The sequence below is a fragment of the Somniosus microcephalus genome, unplaced genomic scaffold (assembly GCF_052327205.1).
Source record: "Somniosus microcephalus isolate GS21.2 unplaced genomic scaffold, FLI_Smic_1.0 unresolved_chr8, whole genome shotgun sequence".
Classification (NCBI taxonomy): Eukaryota; Metazoa; Chordata; class Chondrichthyes; order Squaliformes; family Somniosidae; genus Somniosus; species Somniosus microcephalus.
The window spans coordinates 48,080,746-48,094,223 of record NW_028225186.1 but is presented as its reverse complement, the minus strand read 5'-3'; the positions used below and the strand labels follow the sequence as shown (position 1 = coordinate 48,094,223).

At 45.9% G+C, this 13,478-nt stretch overlaps 1 protein-coding gene across 1 annotated transcript in view; it reads left to right on the top strand.

Moving 5' to 3' along the window:
- Positions 1–3,372, top strand: part of LOC147086332 (uncharacterized) — a 38,020-nt gene extending 34,648 nt beyond the window's left edge. Inside the window, exon 2 of the mRNA XM_085979174.1 lies at positions 1,531–3,372. Within this exon, the coding sequence (XP_085835300.1) occupies positions 1,641–2,765 (1,125 nt within the window). The 5' untranslated portion in view covers positions 1,531–1,640 and the 3' untranslated portion in view covers positions 2,766–3,372. The remainder of the gene's footprint in view (positions 1–1,530) is intronic.
- Positions 3,373–13,478: the final 10,106 nt, after the last annotated feature.

Here is a 13,478-nt window from a genome sequence, read left to right as displayed (position 1 = left end):
TTCACAATATATATTAATGATCTAGATGAGGGAACTAAATGTAATATCTGCAGGTTTGCAGACGACACAAAGCTGGGTGGGCGTGTGTGCTGTGAGGAGGATGCCGAGAAACTCCAGTATGATTTGGACAGGTTGGGTGATTGGACAGAAGCATGGCAGATGCAATATAAGGTGGATAAATGCGAGGTTATCCACTTTGGTGTCAAAAACAGGAAGGCAGATTATTATCTGAATGGCAATAGATTGGGAGAAGGGGAAGTGCAACGAGACCTGGGTGTCCTTGTGCACCAGTCGCTGAAGGTAAGCATGCAGGTGCAGCAGGTGGTTAAGGCAAATGGTATGTTGGCCTTCGTAGCGAGAGGGTTCGAAGATAGGAACAAGGATATCTTGCTGCAATTGTACAGGGCCTTGGTGAGACCACATCTTGAGCATTGTGTGCAGTTTTGGTCGCCTTATCTGAGGAAGGATGTTCTTGCCATGGAGGGAGTGCAGCGAAGATTTACCAACCTGACACTTGGGATGGCAGGAATGACATATGAGGAGAGATTGGGTCGATTGGGCTTATACTTGCTGGAGTTTAGAAGAATGAGAGGGGATCTCATTGAAACTTATAAAATTCTAACAGGACTAGACAGACTAGATGCAGGAAGGATGTTCCCGATGGTGGGGGAGTCCAGAGCCAGGGGTCACAGTCTAAGGATAAGGGGTAAGCCATTTAGGACAGAGATGAGGAGGAATTTCTTCACCCAGAGAGTGGTGAACCTGTGGAATTCTCTAGCACAGAAGGCAGTAGAGGCCAATTCATTAAATATATTCAAGAAGAAGTTAGATATATTTCTTAAGGCTAAAGGGATCAAGGGATATGGAGAGAAAGCAGGGACAGGGTACTTAATTTGGATGATCAGCCATGATCACATTGAATGGCGGAGAAGGCTCGAGGGGCCGAATGGCCTACTCCTGCTCCTATCTTCTATGTTTCTATGTTTATGACGAAGGGTGATCGACCTGAAAAATTAACTCTGTTTCTGTCTCCACAGATGCTGCCTGACCTGCTGAGTATTTCCAGCAGTTTCTGTTTTTATTAAAGAAATGAGGGAGTGTTTGCTGACAGGATGAATGTTGGGTCATCCTGTGCATGCGCACCTCCCTGGCGGCTGAGGCGAAACACCAACTCGCCCCCACCTGAGCCGCGCACGCGTACCAGATGTTGTGGCTCCGCATGCGCGCCCGATGTTCCAACCGCGGGGTTTTGTGCGCTGAGCATGCGTGTTGCGGACCGATCGGGACGGGCGATTGTAGAGCAGAGGGGGGAGCGCGGGGGCCATGAGCACATGCGCGGGACTCAGCGTCAGCAGAGCGCTTTCTGGAGCGTCGGGGCTTGTGGGTATTACAGCCGCCATTACTGCTGATCCTTTCAACCAACCTGTGCAGCAGCTGGGGCCTGAAAATCAGCTTCACTGCCCCTCGGTTCGGAAAGGGGAAAATTAAACAACAGTTTGCCTCTGATCCTTTTCTGAACTCAATTTACAGGGTTATAGAAGTGGAGCAGTTATAGGCGGGAAGCTCATAACCAAACATCACGTCAAGCTCTGACAGAGTCACTCGATTCATCAGGACCTGAATATCATCGGCCTTTGCACATGGAAGCAGAGAGCAGCGATGACGAACCGAACATGTGTTCGGTGTGTGGACGCGGATTCAGCCGATCGCCTGACCTGGCGAGACACGCGCACCGTCACACCAGGGAGAAACCGGGTAAAGGTGGGGACGGCGGGAAGGGCTTCAGTTCCCCGTCTGCATTGGAAGTTCAACGGCGCAGTCGCACCAGGGACAGTCCGTTCACCTGCTCATTGTGTGGAAAGGGATTTGTTTGTTCATCCCACCTGCAAACACACCAGCGAGTTCACACTGATGAGAGACCATTTCAATGTTCTGACTGTGGGAAGAGCTTTAAAAGCTCCAGGGAGCTGAAGGGACACCAGCAAGTTCACACTGATGAGAGACCATTTCAATGTTCTGACTGTGGGAAGAGCTTTAAAAGCTCTTGGGAGCTGAAGAGACACCAAAACTTACACACTGGGGAGAGACCATTCACCTGCTCATTGTGTGGGAAGGGATTCGCTCAGCCCTCCAACCTGCTGGTACATCAGCGAGTTCACACTGGGGAGAGACCGTTCACCTGCTCCGTGTGTGGGAAGGGATTCGCTCAGCCCTCCAACCTGCTGGTACATCAGCGAGTTCACACTGATGAGAGACCATTTCAATGTTCTGAGTGTGGGAAGAGCTTTAAAAGCTCCGAGGATCTGAAGGGACACCAGCGAGTTCACACTGATGAGAGACCATTTCAGTGTCCTAACTGTGAGAAGAGCTTTAAAAGCTCCGAAGAACTGAAGGGACACCAGCGAGTTCACACTGATGAGAGACCATTTCAGTGTCCTAACTGTGGGAAGAGCTTTAAAATCCCCGGGGAACTGAAGCGACACCAGCGAGTTCACACTGATGAGAGACCATTTCAGTGTCCTAACTGTGAGAAGAGCTTTAAAAGCCCCCAGGAACTGAAGGGACACCAGCGAGTTCACACTGATGAGAGACCATTTCAGTGTCCTAACTGTGAGAAGAGCTTTAAAAGCCCCCAGGATCTGAAGGGACACCAGCGAGCTCACACTGATGAGAGACCCTTTGAATGTTCTGACTGTGGGAAGAGCTTTAAAAGCTCGAAGAGCCTTAAGGGACACCAGCGTCTTCACACTGATCATAGAATCTAACAGCACAGAAGGAGGTGATTCGGCCCATCGTGTCTGTGCCGGCTCTTTGAAAGAGCTGTCCAATTTAGTCCCAAACCCCAACTTTATCCCCAGAACTCTGCAAACTAGTCCTCTTCAAGGACTCGTCCAATTACCGTTTGAAAGTTCCTGTGGAACCTGATTCCAGCATCCTTTCAGATGGTGCATTCCAGATCTTAACAACCCTCTGTGTGAAAACAATTCTCCTCATTTCCCTTCTAGTTCTTTTAGCCACTATTTTAAATCTGTGACCTTTGGTTACCGACCCACTTGCCAGAGTGAACAGTTTCTCCCTACTTGCTCGATCAAAACCACTCTGTTGTGGCGAAATTAAATAATTAAGTCTGCACACTAGTCTGTAAATGGTAAAGAGCCAAGCAGTTTATTTAAAACACAAAACTATTCAACAGTACAATACAAACAGTCCGCGGAGGTAACTAAAGGCTGATCAGGGAGTACAGCTAGAGCTCCTTTCGCTCATTCCTCGCTGTCTCCTCGAGTGACTTCAATTTCTATTATTTAAGTGTACAAAAGCCGTGGATACCTCGTGCACATTGTTCTAATTGGCTTAAAGCCCACATGCACAATTCGTTAAATTGTTTTAATTGGCTTGAAGCACGCATGCACAATTGTTGATTGTCACATGATCTTTACGATCTTATCTGTTGTTCCCCACATGGTTTTACTTCCCTAGTTCGTGGCTGGTGCTTCTGTCTCCGCTGTCATCCTGTGTGCAAGCTGCAGGGCACCTATGTTACCCTTCACTAAAAATCCACTTCGAACCCCCCCTTTGGTCCTTGGCTACCCCAGCCCATGAGACCACACTAAACTAAGTTATGCCAATTTGTCCCGCCCCCTGTTTGGTGATCAGCCGATGGGTTAGGGAGGAATATGTGCGTGATGTCAGCGGTTAAATTCTACTACTCATCAGATGCTTCCTTTCCTCAAGTACCTTTACTATCTGCTGGGCGTGGCGTCTTCTGCAGGATGAGCAAAACATGAAAGCATAACCAAGAACTAAGACTAATTGTGCTGCCACCAATATGTGTGATATGATACGTATCCACGGGTGGATATTAACATTTAGTCCCCAATTCCACGCCTTCATATACCACGGAATGTAGCGAAGGTCTGTCTCAATGTCCTTGCCCAGCTGGCGCAGCTCCTTCTTGAGAACGTGGTATCTCTTATTCTTGGGCAGCTGGGGTATTGGTGCAGCCAATTCACTCATACTGGTACAAATCGTATTTCAAATCGTCTGTTACAGTCAGGATAGTGGTTTGCCGCGCATATATGTATGTCATTCGCGCTTGTCCGATCGTGACCGGTAGCCTCGGGGTAAAACAGAAATTAGGATTAGTAATGTTACATTCCAGACCATCATCGCCATATGTTCACTGATTTGTGATTACGCAGTATTCCCCCTTTCCATGGTAGGCTGAGTGTGTGCGTTCGCACTCTGATGGGCTTATTTCAAGGGCACAACCGATTGTTTGGTTGAATCCGCACCTATCTTCACTTCCCCAGCCTACTGGATGTGGACATATAGTTAGGCTTCCTACACTGCCGCACCCTGTTTATGAGACCCCTCTCATGGTTCCGTTCCGTTTGATCCCATAGGGTAGTACCGCATGTAGTCCTTGCCCCGGATGAGTCCCAAGTTCTCTACCTCAACCTGCAGGTATGGTCCTGATTCTCCCCTTGCCATCACCGGAATCATTAGGACCATTCTCACCAGGGCCGAATGTGAGTCTGTGCACGCACCTGTCACGGGAAAGACCCGAGTCATTCCCTTCAAGGTGCACGCGTCTAGCGACCCTGGGTGTTGTGCTAGGTGGAACAGGTGGGTACTGTTTATCCAATCTGGGACTTCGACTCGGTGTATTTGGTCAAGGTTCAACCATCCATCCCCCGTAAGCATGGCAGAGATCCCTTTGGACCTCCGTTCTTTCAGAATCAAATTCTCGATCGATTAGGTGATTAATGGTGGCAGCATGGCCCTCCAGGACTATAATCCCTTTGGCTAAGCTCCCTGCTGCCCCATCACCTTCCCACACAGCTCCTTTGTGTCTGCCTGCCCCTGCAGCAGCTTTCTGACTGTGTCTCTAAGAATGTCCGCCCGTACAGAGTATCCATTTCCCCATGTCTATCTTCTCCTCCTGACCCCGTTGGCCATGTATCGGGGAGAGGATGTCATCCCGGTATTCAGATGTTTGGACTCGGTAGTGTCCCTCCACAGCCATGCTGGGTTTGAACTTTACTCGCCCCTGTTGAGATGCGTCGCTTCTGTTTTTTTTTTCATGGTGGTTGCTCTGTATTAGGATCACAAGTCTTCCGCATAGTTCCTTCATTCTGTTAATTCGATATAGGCCCCCGAATGGGGTGTGTTAGATTCGTTTCAGTTGTGACCAGTGTTTCCATCGTCCCACACCATTCATATCCACACATGCACACGTATCACCACTGATCAATAGCTGTTTCATGGTCGGGGCCCCAGTCCACCAGCTCCTGGGATGGTTTCCCCCCTTTGATCAGATCTTGTATATGCTGGGCCATTTCTGCATATTCTGGGATAAAGTTCTGGCAATAATTAAATAGCCCTAGTACCTGCTTGACCCCCTCCCCTCTCTGGCGCGGTCCCTTCCTGCCTACTTTCCTCTTGGTCCTAGTGCCCCTCCCATCTGTCTTCGGGCATTTGTCTCTTCCCTTGTGTTATTATGGTGTGGAGATGCCGGAGTTGGACTGGGGTGGACAAATGTAAAAAGTCACACAACACCAGGTTATAGTCCAACAGCTTTATTTGAAATCACAAGCTTTCGGAGCGCTGCTCCTTCAAGGAGCAGCGCTCCGAAAGCTTGTGATTTCAAATAAAGCTGTTGGACTATAACCTGGTGTTGTGTGACTTTTTACACTTGTGTTATTATGTATCCTAGGTAGATTACTTCATCCTTCCCTACCTGTACCTTTCTAGGGTTTACCTTTAGTCCCGCATTCTGTAGGGCTCCCAGTACCGTAGTCAATTAAATATTGTAGAGGGACCTGTCACTATTGGATGTTCTTGCGGAGCAGAGTTATCTTATTCAATTCAGACTACACCAATATACACCAACCAGAATTTCACCGTGGCCACAATGGAAGTCTGGTTTTAGTAGATTAATTAACCTCATAACTCCAATTTAATCCAGATCAATTTCTTTTAAACTAACTTGGAAAACAAAGCAAGAAGCCACATTAACAAAGAAACAATTTTCTTCCAAGCACATTGGCAACTGTAACTTCAAGGCTGAAGCTTATCTTTTGTAAAACAGTGAACAGATAAAACAAAACAAAATAGCACATTCTTGCAGAAAACAGTAAATTACGTTGTATTTCTTATTGTCCTTTCTTCAGATATCTTTCCAAAATACTGTGAAAACATTGAATATAACTGGAGAAAAATTAGTTTTTCACATTTAAACAAATCAAATCAAACTGCTTTGGAAGATTTCACCATAGCAACCGCGACTCCAAGGTTAAACCTTAGACTGAAACTTAATCTTTTGTTAAACAAACTTTAAGAACATAAGAACATGAGAAATAGGAGCAGGAGTAGGCCAATCGGCCTCTCGAGCCTGCTCCACCATTCAATAAGATCATGGCTGATCTGATCCTAACCTCAAATCTACTTCCGCTCTCCATCCCACCCGAACCCATGTGATCTCCCAGGAGAGGCGAAAAACCAGATAAAAAAACCAATGGCCAATTTGGGAGAAAAAATCTGGGAAATTCCACTCTGACCCATCTAGGCGATCGAAACTCATCCAGGAGATCACTCTGTCCCTGTATTTCCTGCAGTACTTACCTTCTGTAAAAGGTGATCTCCACCCCAGCCAGGAACAGGCCCAATTTACTCTTGAAGGACTTCTAGCTGGCAGCCTGTTCCTGAGGTCTCCACTAATCCCTGTGAATAGAACCATCTCCTGAAATCTAACACAGAATTAGAACACAAGAAGTAGGAGCAGGACCAGGCTACACAGCCCCTGGGCCCGTTCCGCTACCCACAGGGCCATGACCGTTCCGAACCTAGACTCATGTCCGATTTCCTGCCCACTCCCCGTAACCCCTAATTCCCTTCTAGGAAAGTGTCTATTTCTGTTTTAAATTTATTTAATGATGTAGCTTCCACAGCTCTCTGGGGCAGCAAATTCCACAAACCTACCACCCTCTGAGTGAAGAAGTTTCTCCTCATCTCAGTTTTGAAAGAGCAGCCCCTTATTCTAAGATTATGCCCCCTAGTTCTAGTTTCACCCATCATTGGGAACATCCTCACCGCATCCACCCGATCAAGCCCATTCGCAATCTTATATGTTTCAATAAGATCACCTCTCATTCTTCTGAACTCCAATGAGTAGAGTCCCAATCTACTCAACCTCTCCTCATATGTTCCCCCCCTCATCCCCGGGATTAACTGAGTGAAGCTTCTTTGTACTGCCTCGAGAGCAAGTATGTCTTTTCTTAAGTATGGACACCAAAACTGTATGCAGTATTTCTGTTGGTCTTCAGTTTTTACACACCAGCTTAACTTAAATTAGTTCAAAGTTTTTTTAATCAATTCTGGGGGCACAATCTTATTCACACATTCTTAAAACTTCCAAAATCCAAGACGACAAAAGGGTTAAATGCTTTTTTAACACAGAGAAGTGAGTGGAGCTAAAACAAACATGACAGAATCTTTCTTTTAAAGACAGACTTTCAGACAAAAGAAATACTGTAATTCTTAAACATTCATAGTCAGGGAAAGTTTCACACTTTAACACACACTCTCATACAAACTGAAATTCCAGCATATTTTTAAGGTTCCTTTCACTCAGCAAATCTTGTGTTTTATTTGTCTGGGCACAGATGATAACTTCCATGTTGGTAAAGCTTTAAGTTTCTCTTTTTTTCTTTTTAAATCGGTGACTCAGCAGCTTTTCCTGGCTTTCCAAATCCCTTTTTTCCCTCCTTTGCTGAGTTTTCAGATTGGTTCGCCTGCAAATTCGATCTTTTTCCTTCTTTATCTCTCCCTTCTGTTTCAATTCCTTACATTGTTTCTGGTAACAAGCTAAGATTACCATTCCCCCTTTTCCCTCTTTATCTTTGGTTTGTCCCCTCCACCAAGCCCTGTGGATCGATTAACGCTCCCAATTGTTCGAGAATGTCGATTCCTAATATTGTACCCTCCTTATTGGGACAAACATAAAATTGTGCAGGGGTTAGAATCCCTGCCACCTCCAATAATATTACTTCACTTAAATGCGTTCTTGTGGCAGATCCCCCAACCCCGGTGATCAAAACTGCCCATTGATTTGCTGCCTGTGCTCCTTGTGTCACCGTCAAAGGTGCAACGGCGAGGCCTTCTCCCTCTTCACTATCAGCATCATCATCTTCCTCTGTTTTATTATACGGAGGAGGTGGTGGAGCGGTAGGTGTACATGATCGGGGACCAAAGAGTCCCCTTTCACTCTGACTCGCCTGAATTTCTCTCAGTTGTTTTTTATTTCTGCTCTGGCTGCTTTTAATTCCTCTATTTTTGGTTTGTTTAAGGGGGTACACTGTAAAAGCTGTCGTACTATTATTACACCGGCCTTTTGGGTACGTTTAGTTTTCTCTTTTTGCCACCAAGTCTTTTGAATGACGGGGTCCTGACTTGGATCCCATCTGTCTCTTAACATTTTGTCGATTAAGCCCTTCCGGTCCTCTGCATAGAATCTAGTAAGGGTTCCTTCCACACCCCCGTCTAATTCTTTCCCCGATGCCATTTTGTGGTCTGACCTTCCCCGGCTTTACATACAACTTCTACTTGAGTTTATGTCCATTCGGCCTCTCCACGCGACTTAAATCCTATCACAAAATGTATTTACACAATAATATACGTAGTAAAAGACTCGATGTCAACACTCTTGCATTTACCTTTCAGTCTGACTGGCTTTTATCGCAATGACAATGTCTCTTCCAATACTTTGTCTAATGTTTACGCGTAATATATCAAGATTATACTCACTACACGTCCAAACGCGTCCGTCCTTTTACCGCTTTACAGACTCGTCATGATTCGGATACTCATTCTGCAGACAGATGGGTGACCACCTGGATCACGTAATTTTACCTGGTGGTGTCTCAAATCTACTGACCCCCTTGTGTCCTCGTGGCCGTTGTCCGTCTACATTCCAACATATCCTGCCGACTACGCCAAATGTTGTGGCAAAATTAAATAATTAAGTCCGCACACTAGTCTGTAAATGGTAAAGAGCCAAGCAGTTTATTTAAAACACAAAACTATTCAACAGTACAATACAAACAGTCCACGGAGGTAACTAAAGGCTGATCAGGGAGTACAGCTAGAGCTCCTTTAGCTCGTTCCTGGCTGTCTCCTCGATTGACTTCAATTTCTATTATTTAAGTGTACAAAAGCCGTGGATACCTCGTGCACAGCTCATGACATTGTTCTAATTGGCTTAAAGCCCACATGCACAATTTGTTACATTGTTTTAATTGGCTTGAAGCCCGCATGCACAATTGCTGATTGTCACATGATCTTTACGATCTTATCTGTTGTTCCCCACGTGGTTTTACTTCCCTAGTTCGTGGCTGGTGCTTCTGTCTCCGCTGTCACCCTTTGTGCAAGCTGCACTGTTAACCCCTTAAGTCCTGAAGGGCACCTATGTTACCCTTCACTAAAAATCCACTTCACCCTCATCATTTTGAACACCTCTATTAGGTCTCCTCTTAACCTTTTCTGCTCTAAGGGGAACAATCCCAGCTTCTCCAATTTCTCCACATAACTGAAGTCCCTCATCCCTGGTACCATCCTGGTCAACCTCCTCTGCACCCTCTCCAAGGCCTTGACATCCTTCCTAAAGTGTGGTGCCCAGAACTGTACACAAGACTCCAGCTGAGGCCAAAACCCTGCAGCTGTACAAAACCCTGGTTAGACCACACCTGGAGCACTGTGAGCAGTTCTGTGCACCACACCTTAGGAAGGATATATTGGCCTTGGAGGGAGTGCAGCGTAGGTTTACCAGAATGATACCCAGACTTCAAGGGTTAAGTTACGGGGAGAGATTACATAAATTAGGGTTGTATTCCCTGGAATTTAGAAGATTAAGGGGTCATCTGTTCGAAGTTTTCAGGATATTAAGGGGAACAGATGGGGTAGGTAGAGAGAAACTATTTCTGCTGGTTGGGGATTCTAGGACTGGGGGCATAGTCTAAAAATTAGAGCCAGACCTTTCAGGAGTGAAATTAGGAAACACTTCTACACACAAAGGGTGGTAGAAGTTTGGAACTCTCTTCCGCAAACAGCAATTGATGCTCGATCAATTGTTAATTTTAAATCTGAGATTGATAGGTTTTTGTTAACCAAAGGTATTAAGGGATATGGGCCAAAGGCGGGTGTATGGAGTTAGGTCACAGATCAGCCATGATCTCATTGAATGGCGGAACAGGCTCGAGGGGCTGAATGGCCTCCTCCTGTCCTATGTTCCTAACTAGTGATTTGTAAAGGTTTAGTGTAACTTCCTTGTTTTTGTATTCAATGGCACTATTTACAAAGCCAAATATCCCATATGCTTTCTGAACCGCCTCACCAACTTGCCGTGGCACTTTCAAAGACTTGTGAATATGGACCCCCAGGTCCCTCTGCTCTTGCACCCCCTCAAAATAGTCCCATTTAGATTATACGGCCTCTCCCTGTTGTTTCTCCCAAACTGCATCACTTCACACTTATCGTCACTTAATTTCAGAAGTCACACAACACCAGGTTATAGCCCAACAGTTTTATTTGAAATCACAAGCTTTCGGAGCACTGCTCCTTCATCAGTGCTTGTGATTTCAAATAATACTGTTGGACTATAACCTGGTGTTGTGTGACTTCTTACATTTGTCCACCCCAGTCCAACTCCGGCATCTCCACACCATCATTTAATTTCATCTGCCTTGTGTCTGCTCATTTCACAGTCTGTCTCTGTCCTTCTGAAGTCTGCTACTACTATGCTCACTATTTACTACATTGCCAAGTTTTGTATCATCCGTAAACTTTGAAATTGTACACCTATACACAATTCCAGGTCAGTTATATATAACAAGAAAAGCAATGGTCCTAATCCCGACCCCTGGGGGAGCCCACTGCATACCTCCCTCCAGTCAGAAAAACATCCCTCAGCACTGCTCACTGTCTCCTCTCCCTTAGCCAATTATATACCAAAATTACCATCAGCCCTTTAATTCCCTCTGCTTCTATTTTCCGCGTAAGTCTCTTATGTGGTACTTTATCAAATGCATTTTAAAAGTCCATATATACAACATCTGCTGCACTACCTTCATCAACCCTCTGTTACTTCACCAAAGAACTCAATCAGGTTAGTTAGACACGATTTACCTTTAACAAATCCATACTGGCTGCCCCTTATTAACCCATGCTTCTCCCAGTGAGAATTAATTTTGTCCTTGACAATGGTCTCTAGTCATTCACCCACACTGACATTAGACTGATTGGCCTGTAGTTGCCAGGTTTATCCCTCTCCCTTTTTTAAACAGGGGTGTAACATTTGCAATCCTCCAGTCCTCTGTCACCACTCCCATATATCTGAGGGAGATTGAAAGATTGTGGTCGGAGCTTCTGCTATCTCCACCCTAGCTTCCCTCAGCAATCTAGGATGCATCCCATCTGGACCGGGTGACTATTAACTTTGAGTGATGACAATCTATTTAGCACCTCCTTTCTATTTTTATCCTATCCAATTTATCTACTCCCCCCTCCTCTACTGTGATATTAACTTCATCCTCTTTTGTGGCGACAGATGCTAAGTACTCATTCAGTACCTCAGCCATGCCCTCTGCCTCTGTATGATGAGCTCCTATTTGGTCCCGAATCGGCCCCACCATTCCTTTAACTATCCTTTTACTTTTCATATGTTTATAGAAGATTTTTGGGTTCTCTTTTATGTTACCCGCTAATCTTTTCTCATATTCTCTCTTTGCCCTTATATCCTGTTTCAATTTCCCCCACACTCTCTGTATTCTCCTGGTTTTTGACTGTATTCTGTACCTGACATTTGTCGTAAGCCTCCTTTTTCTGTTTTACTCTAATCTCGATATCCTTTGTCATCAGGAGCTCGAGCTTTGGATGCCCCATCTTCCCTCCTTATGGGAATATGCTTGGTTTGTACCTGAACTATCTCAGCCTTGAAGGCCTGCCATTGGTCATTCACTGTTTTCCTGGACAATCTTTGTTTCCAGTCCACCTGTGCTCGATCCCTTCTCACATCACTGAAATTGGCTCTCTTCCAGCTGGGTATTTTCACCATTGATTTTTCTTTGTCCCTTTCCACAACTACTTTAAACCTAATGATATTGTGATCACTGTTAACCAGATCCCTCCTGCCCCAGAACCGATGAGAGACCCTTTAAATGTTCTGACTGTGCAAAGAGGTTTCAGAGTTCATCCAACCTGCTGAGTCACCAGCGAGTTCACACAGATCCTCAAAGACAGGAAGATGTTTTAGAAAGGCTGGTGGCACTAAAAGTTCACAGTCATCTCAGAGTTGTGTCCCTTTAATTACAGTCTTGCAGAACAAGAAGAATCGCTGTCCCTTTAACTACCACAAATCCCTGTGTGGAGGAGAGGGGAGATACAGTCTGTCCCAGTAACAGTCGCAGAACAGAATAAGCGACCCTGTACCATAAGGGCTTGAACCTCCCCCACTCCCTGCTTTTCCTCAAGTGTCTCATCCTTAACATTCTCATCCTTGTTTTCAAATCCCTCCGTGGCCTCGCCCCTCCCTATCTCTGTAATCTCTTCCAGCCCCTACAACCTTCCGAGATATTTCCGCTCCTCTAATTCCGGCCTCTTGAGCATCCCCGATTTTAATCGCTCCACCATTGGCGGCCGTGCCTTCAGTTGTCTGGGCCCTAAGCTCTGGAATTCCTTCCCTAAACCTCTCCATCTCTCTACCTCTCTCTCTCCTTCTTTAAGATGCTCCTTAAAACCTACTTCTTTGACCAAGCTTTTGGTCATCTGCACGAATATCGCTTTATGTGGCTCGGTGTCAAATTTTGTTTTATAACGCTCCTGTGAAGAGCCTTGGGATGTTTCACTACATTAAAGGCGCTTTATAAATACAAGTGGTTGTTGTTGCTTCCTGAAACTAATAACAAATTTCCCAGAGGGAAAAAAACTTGTAATTTTACTCCCAAATATTAAAAAGTTTGTTCTACAGAAGCACGAGATTTATCTGCTTTTATTGATGAATTTAAAAAGTCTCTATTAAAACCTGAGCCAGTGTGTTGTGAGATAAAGAGCCTTGTGTCCAATGCGGGGAATAAAGGCCCACAGCCTCCCCTGGCCCCGGGCCCTGAACAAGGGACTGGAGAAACTTGCTGCCCTGCGGCTCAGACAATCAGCCGGTGCTAGTCCCACCCCTTGGGCTCCCCGATTGGTTGGAGGACCCACCGCCCGCTCGCTCCTCCAGCCCCGCCCCGCTCGCTCCCTGTTGGTCAGAAGCTCCCGTTAATCAGGCCCTGGGCCCAGGTCACGTGTCCCTCACCGACTTTACAAAGAAAGCCCCGCGCGGTCGCCGGGCGGAGCTGCAGGTCGGTGGGAGCGGGGTCGGTAGATTAATAAACAGCGGGTAGGCAGCGCCGCAGGGTTTATAAATTTGGAGAACGGCCTGAGGC